General features: G+C 40.8%; 1 protein-coding gene across 3 annotated transcripts in view; it reads right to left on the bottom strand.

Moving 5' to 3' along the window:
- Nucleotides 1-16938, bottom strand: part of SOX30 (SRY-box transcription factor 30) — a 70541-nt gene that overhangs the window by 11886 nt on the left and 41717 nt on the right. For 2 of the 3 annotated variants that reach the window (XM_008015148.3, XM_008015150.3), the window contains exons 1-3: nt 11244-12641; nt 8816-9055; nt 6805-6984 (exon numbers count right to left, since the gene is read on the bottom strand). In XM_008015148.3, coding sequence (XP_008013339.3) covers nt 6805-6984; nt 8816-9055; nt 11244-12210 — 1387 coding nt within the window. In that variant the 5' untranslated portion in view covers nt 12211-12641. Of the gene's footprint in view, nt 1-6804; nt 6985-8815; nt 9056-11243; nt 12642-16938 lie in introns of those variants that run through there. The other variant, XM_038005511.2, reaches the window with a different exon arrangement.

The following is a 16938-nucleotide window of genomic DNA, read 5'->3' as shown; positions in this document are numbered from 1 at the left end:
CTTCTTTCAGTGAAGTTTAATAAATTGTATAAGCAGAGGTCTTCATCAATCACCTTACCTAACTGCATCATCACATCAAACCACTCTGTTTCATTTGCAGCATTTTGAACAAACTGAAGTTATCTTATTTTCTTGTTTATTTACATTTTTTTGTCTCTCTCTCCCAACTAGACTCTAAGTGCCATGAGAAGAGCAACCTTTTCTGTTTGCTGCTGTATCCCCAGGGTGAAACATTCTGTCTGGCACAGAAGAGGCCCTTAACAAATATTTTTTAGATGAATAAACAAATGAACAAAATTACTGATAGATATACCAAAAGACTGAAAACACATAAATGTTGGTATGCATATACACATTTAAAAATAATAATATGAAGCTATCGACACTAGTTACCTTTAAGGAGCCATGATCTAAGACAGGGGACAGGGCAGTGGGGCAGGAGGAAAAGCTAGATTCTCATTTTCTACCTACTGGTACTATTTGAATGTTCTGTTTACCTAAATATATTAATCTTATTTTTAATATTACTAGGGGTTTCAGAGTAGCAGTATGGGTTATTTTTCTTTCTTTTATAAACTTCTCTATATTAAACTAAATTACAAATGACACAATTTTTTTAGCGGAAAAAACTTAAACAACAAGATTATTTCCCTCTATTGTATTCAATATGAATAGGAAAGGAAATGTCCAAGTGAGAACAGGACTTGCCACATGTCAACCACTGGTGACAGATATAAAAGGAATACTATTGCAGCAGAGCATGAAAGATATGGCAGAATTTTTAAAGGTAGGTGAAACAATTATGTTTTAGCTTTCTGTTCCTGAAGAAGACAGGACTACTGATTGAGCTGCTAAGTGACCCAAATGACACACCTAGCCTAAATTTAATTCAACTTTCCTGATGAAAGACAGATGGATGCCACAGCAAGAGAGTCATGATCTAGTGTATTGCAATACAGTTCCGAATCCATTAATAAAGACGATGCAGTTCAAGAAATTCTGTGGTTGGACATGTCTCTGTCAGAGACTGAAAGAAATGTGGATCTTTTTCCAGCCTCATCCAGGTGACTTCCCTCTCCTTCCTTTTCTCCAGATAAAGCAGATAATACTCTTCTTAAAGCAGAAAGTAGGGAATTAAAGGACATAGCCACCTATTTGAAGATGGCCTCTGACCCAGTGAAGTAGAGAAACAGGATGTAATGATGCTGCCCTGATTCTCACCTGATGAGGTTATATGGACTAGCCCTCCTATCTATGAGGCACAGGCCCTACTCAGGCCCTTCCTGATTTATCCAGCACAGCTTAATTTCCCTTGTCCACGTTCCCTCCAAACCTCGTAAATCTATCACTTATCAGGAAATACTGTAAATCTTTGTGATTATTTGCATGTCTGCCACCTCAACCATGATCACCAACCTGGGAGATTGAGAGCAGGAACTCTCAATTCCTATTTGTATCCCAGTATCTAGCCAGAACCTGGTTAATAAAAAATAGTTAAGAAAAGTATGAATGGATACAGCTTTTATAAAAGTTCCAAAGCCTTCAAATGAATAGGAATACTCATATAAAAGGAGAATGCTAGCATAACTGGCATCAAAGACATGTAATCAAAGATCTGAAGAGAATTCCAGACTACCATGCTATAAGCGAGACACGGTAGTGGGATGGGGGGGGGGACTCATCTCACCTTCACTTACGTATTTTTCTATACATGCCCACTGACCACCTGACCTTGCAGCACCACCCCCACTGACACCATACCCATTGACCAGAGAGCTTGCAAGCTGTCTGAAAAAACTAAGATAAGCAGCATTTCACCATAAATCTTACTTAAGGGAGTTAACTCTATTGCCTGCATCTCTACTAAAAATACAAAAATCAGCCGGGCATGGTGGCAAGCACCTGTAATCCCAGCTACTTGGGAGGCTGAGGCAGGAAAATCGCTTAAACCTGGTAGATGGAGGTTGCAGTGAGCTGAGATGACGCCACTGCACTCCCACCTGGGTAACAGAGCACAACTCTATCTCAAAAAATAATCATAATACCAGACAAGGCAGAGTCTATCAAAGAAATAGTAAAAGTAGTTATATTTATATCTATAATTGCTACGACTACCTTATTAACTCTTTGACAGCAGAGACCATAAAAAGCTTTATATATTTTCCTAGCAGAGTTTGCCCCATAATAGGATTTAATAAACCTTAGCAGTGAAGGTGGCAGGCAAGCAGGCATACAAACGTGCCACTGGAATTCACTCAGAAGCTATCTGAGATAAAACTCACTGTCACAGGGGAGATTAAACTGCCACAATTCACATATATTTACTGAATATCTTAATGAGATAAAAGTGTACTGGGAAGATCTAGTACAGGACAAGTGACTGATTAGAACAAAAAGGTTTGGTAGAATACCCAGTAAAATGTAGTCAGCTTGAGGGCCTGGTGCAGTGGCTCATGCCTGTAATCCCTGCACTTTGAGAGGCTGAGATGGGCAAATTACTTGAGTCCAGGAGTTCGAGACCAGCCTGGCCAATGTGGCGAAACCCCATCTCTACTAAAAATACAAAAATTAGCCAGGCGTGGTGGCGCTTGCCTGTAGTCCCACCTATTCAGGAGGCTGAGGCAGGAGAATCGCTTGAACCTGAGAGGCAGAGGTTGCAAGGAACAGAGATCATGCCACTGCACTCCAGCCTGGGAGACATTGATATTGATACTGGCTAGGGAAAAGGCTGATAGAGATTAAAATAAAAAGTTCATAGAAAAATGGAGATTATTTTACACAACAATGCTAAAAATACAGAAGAAAGAAATGTGCCTCAAAGTCACAGTTACTATGGCTAACTGGCAAAAAATAAAAAACGATAACAAAAATAACAACAAAAACAACAAAAAACCTTCAAAAGCTTGTCCTAATGTACAAATAAGCCCAACTGCGGTGAGGCAAATGCAAAAACGTTAGGCAGTCCAAAGGAAAACAGAAGGAGCCACATCTGAGAGACCTCAAAGTCAATACTAATTGACTCTAAATATTTTCACAAAAAGGAAAGAATCAGCGGAATTATTTAGTCATTACGGTATAAACAGCAACTGAAAGAGAACAGACAGACTCGATAAATTCTTTCTACTAAAGAAGACCTTAAGAAGATTTCTGAACCCTAATTTTCAAAGCAAATAGGTTAAAAATATTAGATCAACTACCGTAAAATGACAAGTTCAAAGAATGTTCTAATTCAATTGACAAAAAGAATATAAATAGATCTTAGATGGCATTCACCTAAGACTTTTTTTTTTTTTTTAAAGGAAGAAAAAGAAAAAGAAAAAAAAAAGACAAACCTCTGTCCAGGCATTGGGGCTCACAACCTGTAATCTCAGTACTTTGGGAGGCAGAGGTGGGCAGATCACCTGAGGTCAGGAGTTTGAAAAACCAGCCTGGCTATCATGGTGAAACCCTACTAAAAATACAAAAATTAGCCGGGCATGGTGGTACATGCCTGTAATCCCAGCTACTAGGGAGGCTGAGGCAGGAAAATCACTTGAACCCAGGAGGCAGAGGTTGCAGTGAGCTGAGATTGCGCCACTGCACTCCAGCATGGGCAACAGAGTGAGACTTCATCTCAAATATATATATATATAAATACAAATATTAAAAATTTTTTTTAAAACCTCAAGGTAGAACTGAAAATTTTAGACAAAGTAGGTACAAATGGTTTCTGCCAGAGATTTTTAGAAAGTTAATATGACTTCCAGCTATTGAAACTCGTGACCTTGAGAACTCTAGCTTGGCGAGTCTATTATCTACACCTGAAATGGTGGTGCAATCTATACAGTATGATATTAATGCGCAAAGCTTGCTATAGAAAAAAAGCAAATTGTTTCTATATGAGAAAAATCACATACCTCACTATCTTGGTATCTTTCTTCCATGGAAATAAAGCAAACATGCTTGAAAAACAAAATTATCATAACTTCATATTTAGAATATGAAATTACTTGAAACAAACAAAAAAAGTATATAAATTAACATCTGCACATGACAAGATATTAAAATTATGATTCCCCAAGATTATAGCACACAAGAGATGTGCTATAATCTGTTCTAAAAGCTTCACAAATGATTTAGAATATTAAATATATAGTGAAATTTCCAAATTTGCAAGTGATACTGACTTCTCTAAGTAATATAACACCAAGTTGATGAGAACAATCTATAAGAATATATTTCAAAGCTATATGATTGGGGAATAAAATAGCAGATAAATTTCATGATCTATTATTAAGGTGTATATCTTAAAAATTCCCAAATTATACTTATAAGATAATGTTCTCTGTTTATCTTTTAAGATGCAAGAAATAATTTTGTTTGTTTTTAGAGACAGGGTCTTGCTATGTTGCCCAGGCTGGTCTCGAACTCCTAGGCTCCCAAAGCACTAGGATTAAAGGCATGAGTCACCACAGCTGGCCCAAGAAATGAATCTTTACTGACACTATATATCACCAGAAATAAGGGATACTGTAAAAAACAAAACAAAAAACTAAGCACAAACAAAAAAATAATTGTTGTCTTAGATTTGATTACTGTTGTGCATAGCTCTGAAATGCTTCCTATAATTCTACCTACCATACTTAAATACAACATCATGGAGAAAGAACCCTGCCAACATTAGAAAAAATTTTCCAGTTTCTACTCAACCCTTATCTTTGCTCAGAATGGCATAAAATTAATATATCAAATGTCAGCTGCTTCAAATAAGAACACTGTTAATTCTGTTTCTGGGAAGAGAAAATATACAGCATTTAACCGTGGGTAGAAGCAGATGTAAGTGAGGTCTTGGAAAAAGGGATAAAAAGAAGAAACTTATATTATGAAAACAGAAATCATAACATAACACAGGCTGGGCATGGTGGCTCACACCTGTAATCCCAGCACTTTGGGAAGCCGAAATGGGTGGATCACTTGAGGCCAGGATAACATGGTGAAACCCCATCTCTACTAAAAATGCAAAAATTAGATGGGCATGGTGGTGTGCACCTGTAGTCTCAGCTACTCGGGAGGCTGAGGTGGGAGAATTGCTTGAACCCAGGAGGCAGAGGCTGCAGTGAGCCGGGATCGGGCCACTACACTCCATCTTGGGTAATAGAGCAAGACTCTGTCTCAAAAAATAAATAATGTAACAGAAAAACAAGGTAAGCGAAAAAAGTCATAATTAAGCCTGGGTTGAAATACAAGATTAAAGAAGTCACTACCAAATAGTGAACACTGAGAGTGCCTGACTGTGCTAGGAGAGAATAGGGCTATAGGATCAGTTTTCTGCATCTCTCTCTTGAGTCTAGACATCTGGAATGTAGCTTGTTGCTATCAATTGCTAAAATGATACATTAAAAACAACAACAACAAAACTGAAAATGCCTAAAATTCTAATAAGTCAGTTTCCAAGGTATCTAAAACTCTCAGCTCATATGGGTGGCTTTATTACCAGAAGGATTTAAACAGGTTAAAAAAAAAAAATAGAAAAAGCAGGTTTAAGCAGTCTTAGTAGTTTCAAGAATGTGCGCCAGGTGTGGTGGCTCACACTTATAATCGTGGCACTTTGAGAGGTCAAGGTGGGTGGATCACTTGAGCCCAGGATTCGATACCAGCCTGGGCAACATGACAAAACCCCATCTCTAAAAAAATACAAAAATTAGCCGGGCATGGTGGTGTGCACCTGTAGTCCCAGCTACTAGGGAGCCTGAGGTGGGAGAATCGTTTGAGCCCAGGAGGACAAGGCTGCAGTGACCTGTGATCCTGCTACTGCACTGCAGCCTGGGCAACAGAGTGAGACCCTGTCTCAAAAAAAAAAAAAAAAAGTGACAGCAAGTAGTGAATGTATAAAGCTCTCCTTTAAAAATGGTTAAAACATGTTCTGGGGGCCAGGCATGGTGGCTCATGCCTGTAATCCCAGCACTTCGGGAGGCCGGGGCAGACGAATCACCTGAGGTCAGGAGTTCCAGACCAGCCTGACCAACATGGAGAAACCCCATCTCCAGAAAAAATACAAAATTAGCTGGGTGTGGTGATACATGCCTATAATACCAGCTACTCAGGAGGCTGAGGCAGGAGAATTGCTTGAACCCAGGAGGCGGAGGTTGTGGTGAGCACCATTGCACTCTGGCCTGGTCAACAAGAGTGAAAACTCTTGTCTCAAGAAAGAAAAAAAAAATGTTCTGGAAAAACAAACCAATGATGAATAGCCCTATAACAAGTTATTAAGATATTAACTTCTCAATTTTTGGTTCTTAAAATCAATAACAGGAATGTAAAGAACTCAGAGGAGACATTTAGAAAGATTAATATAATGAACCAAACAAATATTTGGTAGAAAATAGATTACTTCCACTGCTTTTCTACAGCAGTGAGAGAATGGTCTCAACAAATCAGCATCATTACTAAGTTCCAGGACAGGATGCCTCATACCCCATTATCAAGACATTCTTTCATGCTGTTAGTAAAAAGACTCTCCTTTTTCCTATTGAATTACCTCAGTCATTTCCTGCATTATCTGCCTAATCTATGGGCCCATCCTGATTTGCTTAAAAGGTCTGAGGTTTTATACATGGATTATTTTCTACTCTGGCAAACCAAGTGTTTTGAGGTCTACTGAAATTTTTCCTTCTCCAATTTAATGTTCTCACTTTCCCTCTTCTTTTTTTTCCTTAATATTGTTGTTCCAAATTCTTAAGACTAACAGAAAGAAAACTTCAAACTTGAGGTAAAATTTTCTTGCAGATATTTAAAAAATAGTAATCTACAATAAAACTAACTCACCAACTGGATGAGTGATGGGATTCTGTAGGCTGGGAATTACCACAGAGTATGTAGGTGAGCGATAAGGATAAACTGTTGTAGGATTTGTAGAGATGATATTCTGTGTGGTACCAGAAAATACATTGGAAACACTTAGAGGGAATCGTTTTCGCTTCCCTGGACGAGGCTGATAAACCCAACCTATAGAAGACAAAATATGTTTAAATGTGTAGCTTCTATTTAGCCTTTAAATAATTTTTTTCATACTAAAATGCAAAGCACTTTAAAGTGTTTTAAAAACAAATTATTGTCTAAAGTATATTTTCCAGCTCTGGGATATTATTTCAGTGAATGACTTCTCCACTGTGTATTTTAACATACATATCCAAATAGCTCCTGACTAGTGGCCAATGTTACAACTCATAACTGAAAGGAAGAGGGTCAATTTTTTTTTTTTTTTTTTTTTTTTTGAGACGGAGTCTTGCACTGTTGCCTGGACTGTAGTGCAATGGTGCAATCTTGGCTCACTGCAACCTCTGCCTCCCAAGTTCACGGGATTCTCTTGCCTCAGCCTCCTGAGCAGCTGGGATTACAGGTGCACACCACCACATCCAACTAAATTTTTGTATTTTTAGTTGGCCAGACTGGTCTCGAACTCCTGACCTCGTGATCCACCCGCCTGGGCCTCCCAAAGGGCTGGGATTACAGGTGTGAGCCACTGCGCCCGGCCAAGGGTCAAATGTTTTATAACCAATGACACAGAATGAATCTGTAGTAGAGTCAACATCAAAACCCCTGTACTTGAATCCCCAAGCCTTTACTCCACCTTATCAAACAATGCCTCACTATGACATTATTCATCTCCTCATTTCCTCACTTTCTGTAAGATACAATTGTCTATATCTTACAATGCAATAGTCACTAATTATCAGTCACTTTTTTATTTTTTTTTGAGACAGAGTCTTGCTCTGTCGCCCAGACTGGAGTGCAGTGGCAAGATCTCAGCTCACTGCAAGCTCTGCCTCCTGGGTTCACGCCATTCTCCTGCCTCAGCCTCCCAAGTAGGTGGGACGCAGGTGCCCACCACCACAACTGGCTAATTTTTTTTTTTTAATGTATTTTTAGTAGAGATGGGGTTTCACTGTATTAGCCAGGATGGTCTCTATCTCCTGACCTCGTGATCCACCCGCCTCGGCCTCCCAAAGTGCTGGGATTACAGGTGTGAGCCACGGCACCAGGCCGATCAGTCACTATTTTTATGCCTAGTTCAAGAAAGTCACTCTCCTAAACTCAGCAATCTCCAAGTCCACAAATAACTCAATTTCTTCCAACGTCAGACCAGTGGAACTATGGCATTTGCAGCCACTGTGTAATAGAACAATCACTGGTTCCCTACAGCTGCTGCCTCTGACCTTCATTCCTAGAACCTCTCTCCCAATATTTCAGAAAATAGTAAGTTTTGTCCCACCTTGCACAGACATGCTGGCCATACTTGCATTTTCCCAAGATTAATCCCTGTGTTCTCACTGCTAGGGAGAAATCGGATTTATTTCACACTATATCATGACAGGGCTAAATCTGTCAATCAGAAGGCAGGACTATGTTCTGACAATCATATGTTAAAACGGAATATGGTGACAATCCCTGCATTCTCATTAAGTGTAGACTGCATTTTTTTTCTGTTGCTATCATTTTAACACTTCTATAGTTTGCTTGCAAAATCATAGCCTAAAGCTTTTGAGATGTACTTTCATTAAATTTATATCTATCTAAATCAAAATCACAATGAAACTGCGTGTCCTCTGATTTGTATGGGTTGGTGAATATGAAATCAGATATCCCTTTGCTTGGTTCCATTTAAGGAAACTCATGCCCAGTGTCATGTCAATTTTTGTTATACTAGTCATTATTCTCTTTTTTGTACATACCAGAAAAAAAGTATACATTTTTGTCTTTCAAACTCAACCTACCCTAATCTTTAACTAAATAAATTCATTTAAAAGAAGTAAGAGGCATTATTTCATTTGATTACCAGGAAATTCCTCTCTGTGCTTTTCTTTAATCTTTTGTGCTTCATCGTAATAGGGTTTCTTTTGTTCTTCACTAAGTTTGTTCCACTCTAACCCAAGCTGGACACTGATTTCTGCATTGTTGGCTGCTGGGTTAGCTTTGGCTAGTGCTGGTCGGTGGATCCTTGCCCAAACCATAAATGCGTTCATGGGTCGCTTCACATGACCATTTCTGTCCTTACTGAAGGGAGTGTCTGGTATGCCTACATGACAAAAATTAAGAGGCTAAATTAATGTGCCACACACACACACAATTTTAAGGTAAAGTGCACCTCCATCTATACTTATTTTTGAAATATGTGGAGGAAATACACACTTCAGTATAACCAAAAAAACCTGCCAGTATTCCACAATTCCTTACATCCCCTGAACTCGCCATTCTGAACTGTAGTTTAGAATGACTCCTTTTCCTCAAAGAGAATAATACTGTTGAAAATACTGTGGAAACAATCATGTTGAAGAGAGTAAATTGTTGGCTTATTACTTCTTTGATCTGTATTATTAGTACCTCTAACAATAATTAACATTTAGTTTATTTACCAATAAAAATATTCTATCATTAAGGGACAGAAACCATGCATGACTTACTCATGACTATAATCTTAGCTAGGTAGAGGTTCTCTAAACGTTAACAGGAACTCATCTACATGCTGCTCTTGTGTCCTTTCAAGCAAAAATATTTATCAAACTATAATACTATATTAGTTGTATTTCACTATGAAGCTGAAGCTCCTACCAAGTGGAATCATCTACACTAGTCCCGTGTACTGGGAGAAAAATGAGAGAAAACAATAAAAATAATTTTTTGGGTCAGGCAAGGTGGCTCACGCCTGTAATCCCAGCATTTTGGGAGACCAAGGCAGGTGGATCACATGAGGTCAGGAGTTTGAGACCAGCCTGGCCAACATGGTGAAACCCCACCTCTACTGAAAATACAAAAATTAGCTGGGCGTGGTGGCTCATGCCTGTAGTCCCAGCTACCTGGGAGGCTGAGGCAGGAGAATCGCTTGAACCCAGGAGGTGGAGGTTGCAGCTAGCTGAGATCACGCCACAGTACTCCAGACTGGGCAACAGAGTGAGACTCGGTCTCAAAAAAAGTTTTTTGGAAGTCACAGAAGGCAGGTGCAATGGCTCACATTTGCTTCTGACCTTCGTTCCTAGAACCTCTCTGCCAACATTTCAGAAAAAAAATGAGAGAAAATAATAAAAGTAATTTTTTTTTTAAGTCAGAGAAGGTAGGCACAATGGCTCACACCTGTAATCCCATTACTTTGGGAGGCCGAGGCGGAGGATTGCTTCAGCTCAGGAGTTCGAGACGAGCATCTCTTTTTCATAAAATTTAAAAGAAGAAAGTCAGAGAGCCAGTTGAAATTTCAACAAAGGAAGCTATCAAATTCACATCTCTCATGTATTTTATCAAAAATAACTGTCCATAAATTTATATTTTAGGATTGCCTGATATATTAAAAATTTCTTTAAAACACTAAGGATGAAATAAGTAGTATAAAGAAAGCTTTCCCTTTCTTTCCTTTAGAAAACAAAAATCTAAAAAATACTAAAGAGAAAAGCAACAGAGTGGAGTGGAGAGGAAGAATCAACACAGAAAATTTAAAAAATAAATAAATAAAGTTAAAGAAAATATGAACCAAAGATTAATATGACTTTCCAAGATGTTCATTGGCAAAGTGTTCTGTGTGAACTAAATCGTAAAATAAGAATTTGCTAACTTTATATCTGGAAATACTGGATAGAAATAAAAACATCTATTTGTACTTGTTACCGCTGCAACTAGTCATTTCTTTAAAAACAATATTTATGGCTCATTCTACCGTATTCTTTTCAGTATTTCTGTAAGTCCTTACCTTTCAGAGGAATAAACACTAAAATATTACATCGAATCACGTACTGTTTTCTGCTAGAATGTTTACTGTTCATTTTTAAAGATAGCCTCTATAATGGGTATAAACTTTCCTATTTAATTATAATCCCTTTTTTCATTAAACACCATAATTTCTTCTATATCTTGACACATATAAATGTACTGAGCTATTATAATACAATATTTTTAATCTTGATTATTTGTAGCATATAAACTGAGGGCTCTGTGCTGTCTAGAAAATACCTCTATTTTTGTGTACAAAAATTAGTCCTATCTAAATACTGGGCCTTAAAATCGATTTTTTAAAAAATACTTGAGAATCTTGAAGGCATTCGTGTATTTTACTGCTACATATACAAGTCGATCAGAAGTGATACCTGTGCAGACTCTGCCCTGAAAATAATCGGTTCCATGACTTTACTTTTGTAGTTTAGACTTGGGAACTGCTGACAAAACAGCTATGGGCAACACAGGTGCAGTTTCGAAAACCCGACTCCCCTGCTGTCTAATACCTGCATCTGAGGGCAACACGGTGAGCGGGACATCTTTGGTTTCGATTTTTACAGAAGGCTCCAGTAGGGACTGCATTTTAATAGGCACTGGTGTAAGGGGGACTTTGGTCAATCTTATCAGCTCTGAAGGCGGAGCTCCCTGAAACTGGATCCGGGCCCCAGGGGGGACCGTGTGGAGAGTCAAAGGGATCCTGAGGTCTTGCTGGTGCGGCCCAAAGGCACCGGACGTTGGGGCCAAGATGACCTCCCCGCTGCCATGAACTAGGCCATTGGACGCGAGCTCCGCGCCGAGCCTGCAGTCCTCGAGGAGTCTCTCGGGTTCCTCCGTTTTGATCACACCTTCTCGGATGGCCGCCGGGCTTTTGCCTTCCCCGCCTTTCATCGCGTCTCTCATGACCTCCTCGGCCTCCAGCTTGCCCTTCTCGTTCCCTCGGAAGTAGCCGAGGGCCGGTCCCGGACCTTCCAACTTGACCACCCTGGAGGCTCTAGGACCGGTCTCGACGCCCCCACGAGGACCCACCGACGGGTCCAGGCCGGGCCCCAGCTCCTGCTTCTTGGCCTTGAAGTGCAGCGCCCGGGGCTGCACCGGGTGCAACTCCGGCCTGGAGGGGGCGCCCTCGGACGCTGACGGCGGCGGCAGGAGCCGAAGGTCGGGCCTGAACTGCAACAGCCGCGCCTGCGCGGGCGAGGCAGCGGCTTCCTCGTCCCGGGCCTGAGGCTGTGGCAGCAGCAACACCTGCTCTGGCTTCACCTGCAGCAGCCGCCGCACCGCGGGCGATAAGCCGGACGCCACGGCCTCCCCGCACGACGAGGCCAAGGTCGCACTGGCGGCCGCGCTTAGTGTGGGAGGCGACGGAGGGGGCTCCACGGCCGCTGCCCAAAAGGTGGTGCCCTCGACCGGCAGCGGGGGCGGAGTGGGACGCAACGGGCGCTGCTGAGGCGGAGGCTCCGGTCTGGCTCTCTCCATGGGGGAGGGGGACGCCCCGGCCTGGATTGTGAGCTCAGCCGTTTGTTGGCGACCTTCCCCCTCCCCCTTTCGGTTAAGACCCTTGCAAGGCCTTTGCTACCCAGAACCCTACGCGGTTCAAAACGCAGCTGTCTGTTTGGGCCTCACCAATCACAAGCGACCGATACCCCTGGATGGCCAATCACAGGCGGGTTTTCCGGCTCTTCCCGGTCCCTACTCTCGCCTCGTGCTGAGTCCTTGAATCACCTGCCATGGCGGAAGCCGCCGCACTTGTTGCCCATTTTCTCTGACTCTCCCTCTCTTGTGGAGTTCTCTCCCCGGCCGTTGTCTTTAGTTATCCCTACCCCGCCCGGAGCTGCGACAATGGCGTTGCCCAGGAAACGCTGCGCTTCCAGGCCACTGACGTCCAGGGAATAAAGTCTTGCGTCACAAGGCGGGCGACGCCTTGTGGGCCCGCTCTGTGCGGAATGAGTAATCTGTCGGCCCTGAGTATCACCAGGGCTTTTGAATCTTTGCCAAGGAAGAATGGTGAAGATTTTGTAAATTATCAATAACCTATTAGCTGATCTTGCTGGGGAGGCTTTTCGACTTTGTGTAATTATTGTGCTAAAGTTTCAGTTAATCACCAGGCCCTGTGGTCCTACTTCCAAAATATTATACATCCCAAATTCGTCCACTGTTTTGTGTTTCTACCTGCCATTACCCTGTTGCAGGCTCCCACCATCTTTCACTGGGATACTGCCTTAACCCTGTACATAGTCTCCCTGTTTGTCACTCTTGCCCCACTACACTCCAGCTGCCAGTGATCTTTCGAAAACGCAAATCTGAGGTGGTCACACTTTTCCTAAAGCTTTCCGTGGCTCCCCACTGATCATGTGATGAAAGTCTAAAATTCTTAGCAAAGCCTTAAAAATCCCCCAATGGCTTGGGATCTAACCTACTACTACTACTACTATTAGATTGGTGCAAAAGTAATTGTGGCTTTTGCTCTTAAATAGTTACTGAGTCTTTGGGTTTCAGCCACATTGGCCCCCTCATCATTCTCTTTCTACTGTGGGCTCTGTAAACATGCTCAGCGTGCTACTCTTTCCTTTGTGTCTCCTTAATTCCTCCTTCCCATTTTTCAAATTTCAGCTTAACTGGGACTTCTTCAAAGAAGCTTTTACTGACTCTGAAAATCAGATCAAATCTTGGTCTACTTATACCTCTATCACTTCATTTGCTTACCACGATTTGTAATTAGAATTTTTATGTGATGATTCTACTGCCTCTCTCACTTGACTATAAAGTCCTTGAAGGCAGAACTGTTTGTGTTTTGCCCATCACTGAATCCCCAATGCAGATCATTGAGCCTGGCATATAGTACTCAATAAATACTTGTTGAATAAATAACTGAATAGCAACTGTGGTAGGGTAATAATAAAATAGTAATAATCACTACCTGTGTTAAGGGCTTACTCTTATGCTAGACACTGTTCCAAATCCTTTCCATGTTTATGCTTCTCCTTTTATTAGGATTGTGTTTATTTCCATTACACATCACCAAGAAAAACAAAAAGAAATCCTGTATTAACATTTGTTGCATTTCTAAATGACATTCTGGCCAAAAGCTATAGTTTATCTTGACGTAGATGATTTTTGCAATCAAGACAAGTTATCACTCAAAGAAAACCACTCCAATTCATTGTCTAATCCTCTGGTAACAAATGTGGTCAATAGGAGTTCTTACACCTGGCAGATAGACAAGGGCAATGGTTTTCAAACTTTTATCTCAAGAACTCATTATACCCATAAAAACTATTGAAGATAAAAAAAGATTTTGTTCATGTGGATTTTATCTATCAATATTTACTATGTTGTAAATAAAAACAAATGTTAAAGATCATTACCAACTCATTTAAAACATCAACAATAAAACTGTTATGTGGTAACACGTTTTCATAGGAAAAAAATATATTTTACCCACATTATGCTCACAAGAGAACGAAGTGAAAAGAGCAAATATTACATTAGGATTATTATGAAACTAGTTTTAACCTAGCCGACTCTGAAAGTATCCATCCCCATACCACATTTTGAGAACCACTGTACTAAGGTTTAAATGGGAAAGGCAACTGTATGCATGAGCAAAAGCTGATAAAAGAGGCAATTAAGTTGTCAGAGGTGTGTGAACCAGAGCAACTCCATCTTGAGTAGGTGCTGGGTAAAATGAGGCTGAAACATACTAGGTTGCATTCCCACACAGTTAAGGCATTATAAGTCACAGGATGAGATAGGAGGCTGCACAAAATACAGGTCATAAAGACCTTGCTGATAAAACGGGTTGCAGTAAAGAAGCTGGCTAAAACCCACAAAAACTAAGATGGTGACGAGAATGACCTCTTGTCGTCCTCACTGCTACACTCACACTGGCAGCATGACAGTTTACAGATGTCACTGCAATGTCAGGAAGTTACCCTATATGGTCTAAAAAGGGGAGGCATAAATAATCCACCCCTTATTTAGCTTATCATCAAGAAATAACCATAAAAATGGGCAACCAGCAGCCCTTGGGGTTGCTAGGTCTATGGAGTAGCCATTATTTTATTCCTTTACTTAATAAACTTGCTTTCACTTTACTCTATGGACTCGCTCTGAATTCTTCCTTGTGTGAGATCCAAGAACCCTCTCTAGGGGTCTGGATCTGGACCCCTTTCCTGTAACATCTTTCTGGTGACCCAGATGGGATTATACTGCGTAAGCCCCCAGTAAGTAGCAAGGTCCTATAACATCTTTCTGGCAACTATGGAATGGACTATAATATGGAAACCCTGACCCAAAGGCTAACTTTGGGTAAGCGTTGGGGTCTGGTAACGTCTTTCTGGTGAACCCTAAGGGGACGATACTGATGAGACTTCTGACTCAAAGGAAATAGACTACAGCACTGATTGGACAACTTTGGGTAAGTGGTGGGGTACCCAGATAAAGAATGGGATTGGGTTAGAGGCCCAACTTAGGAGGGTTAGAGTCCCTTCTAAGATTTAGGGGGCTAGAAGACCCTCTCGGTAAAGTCCCTTTTGGCTAAGAACAGATTCGGCACTACAGGATGTTAACTTCTGTTCTCCTTGGAATAATTTGCCTTGTACTCTTTGCTGACGGATGTGGGTGACAGGGTTAGGCAGGTACAGGATCATGGGACATGAGGAGATTTTTCCTCCCATAAAGGGAAGACTTGAGAGCCAATGGGACTGCTGGAAAACATCCCTTCACTACTGAGAAGTGACCACTTGAACTCTTCACTGTCGCTGCAATGGGTGGGTCTTTGTATGGCTTCCCTGAACACCTGGCCTTCCCCACCTTGCCTCAGGCAATGCTATCGTCTCTCTCTGTGCAAACTGGTTGTAGGAATGGTAAAAATCACTATTTCTTACAAAGTTTTGATTAATGGAAGAAAGGATTTGTGAGGCTAGTCTTAAGCTGTAGCCAATCTGGTGTGTTTCCTGTGTCATTCTGTATTATTCTGTCATAAAGAGGGGTACCTTAGGATAGAACATGGGCTTAGGACATCTATAAGCCTGCTGTTCAAGATGGCCCAGCAAACTGGTCAGTTACAAACTTTGGTGCAGGTCCCCCAAAAAAACTGGATGAGGTTTCCCTCTTGTCTTGTATGTCCTTGGGAGCTTGACCTTATAACGATGTGGCTGTGCTTCTCTTTCACAGTGGTGGCCCGGGTTCAGGGTTCAATTCCCATCTTAGGAGATGAGTCCTTTATCTTCTGTCGGTTTGAGTATTTATGTGTATAATGGGTGTGGTGTTTGTATATAAAAGAGCTTTGATTAATTGATTAAAAATAATAAGTCCTAAATCATATTTTTGTAAGAAAAACTAAATGTATAATGCCTTTTATTTAGTTCATGTGACTTAAGTAATCTTTGAGAAATGAAGACAGTTTTAAAGATTACTGGTAAAATGAAAATATCTTAAAAATGTAAACATTTGGTCTAAATTATGCAGGTCAGATGTTAGGTTTGCTAAATGCTTTAAGGTCATAAGCTGCTGCTTTCATTTTGAAAATTGTTCAATTGTAGGTTCTGGATATTAGCCCTTTGTCAGATGAGTAGATTGCAAAAATTTTCTCCCATTCTGTAGGTTGCCTGCTCACTCTGATGGTAGTTTCTTTTGCTGTGCAGAAGCTCTTTAGTTTGATGAGATCCCATTTGTCAATTTTGGCTTTTGCTGCCGTTGCTTTTGGTGTTTTAGACATGAAGTCTTTGCCCATGCCTATGTCCTGAATGGTACTACCTAGGTTTTCCTCTAGGATTTTTATGGTATTAGGTCTAACATTTAAGTCTCTAATCCATCTTGAATTAATTTTCGTATAAGGAGTAAGGAAAGGATCCAGTTTCAGCTTTCTACTTATGGCTAGCCAGTTTTCCCAGCACCATTTATTAAATAGGGAATCCTTTCCCCATTTCTTGTTTCTCTCAGGTTTGTCAAAGATCAGATGGCTGTAGATGTGTGGTATTATTTCTGAGGACTCTGTTCTGTTCCATTGGTCTATATCTCTGTTTTGGTACCAGTACCATGCTGTTTTGGTTACTGTAGCCTTGTAGTATAGTTTGAAGTCAGGTAGCGTGATGCCTCCAGCTTTGTTCTTTTGACTTAGGATTGTCTTGGAGATGCTACAAAGAACTCAAACAAATTTACAAGAAAAAAACAAACAACCCCATCCAAAAGTGGGCAAAGGAT

The sequence above is a fragment of the Chlorocebus sabaeus genome, chromosome 23, assembly GCF_047675955.1.
Source record: "Chlorocebus sabaeus isolate Y175 chromosome 23, mChlSab1.0.hap1, whole genome shotgun sequence".
Taxonomy (NCBI): domain Eukaryota; kingdom Metazoa; phylum Chordata; class Mammalia; order Primates; family Cercopithecidae; genus Chlorocebus; species Chlorocebus sabaeus.
Note: the sequence above shows the minus strand (reverse complement) of the source record. Positions and strands in the feature narration are given on the sequence as shown.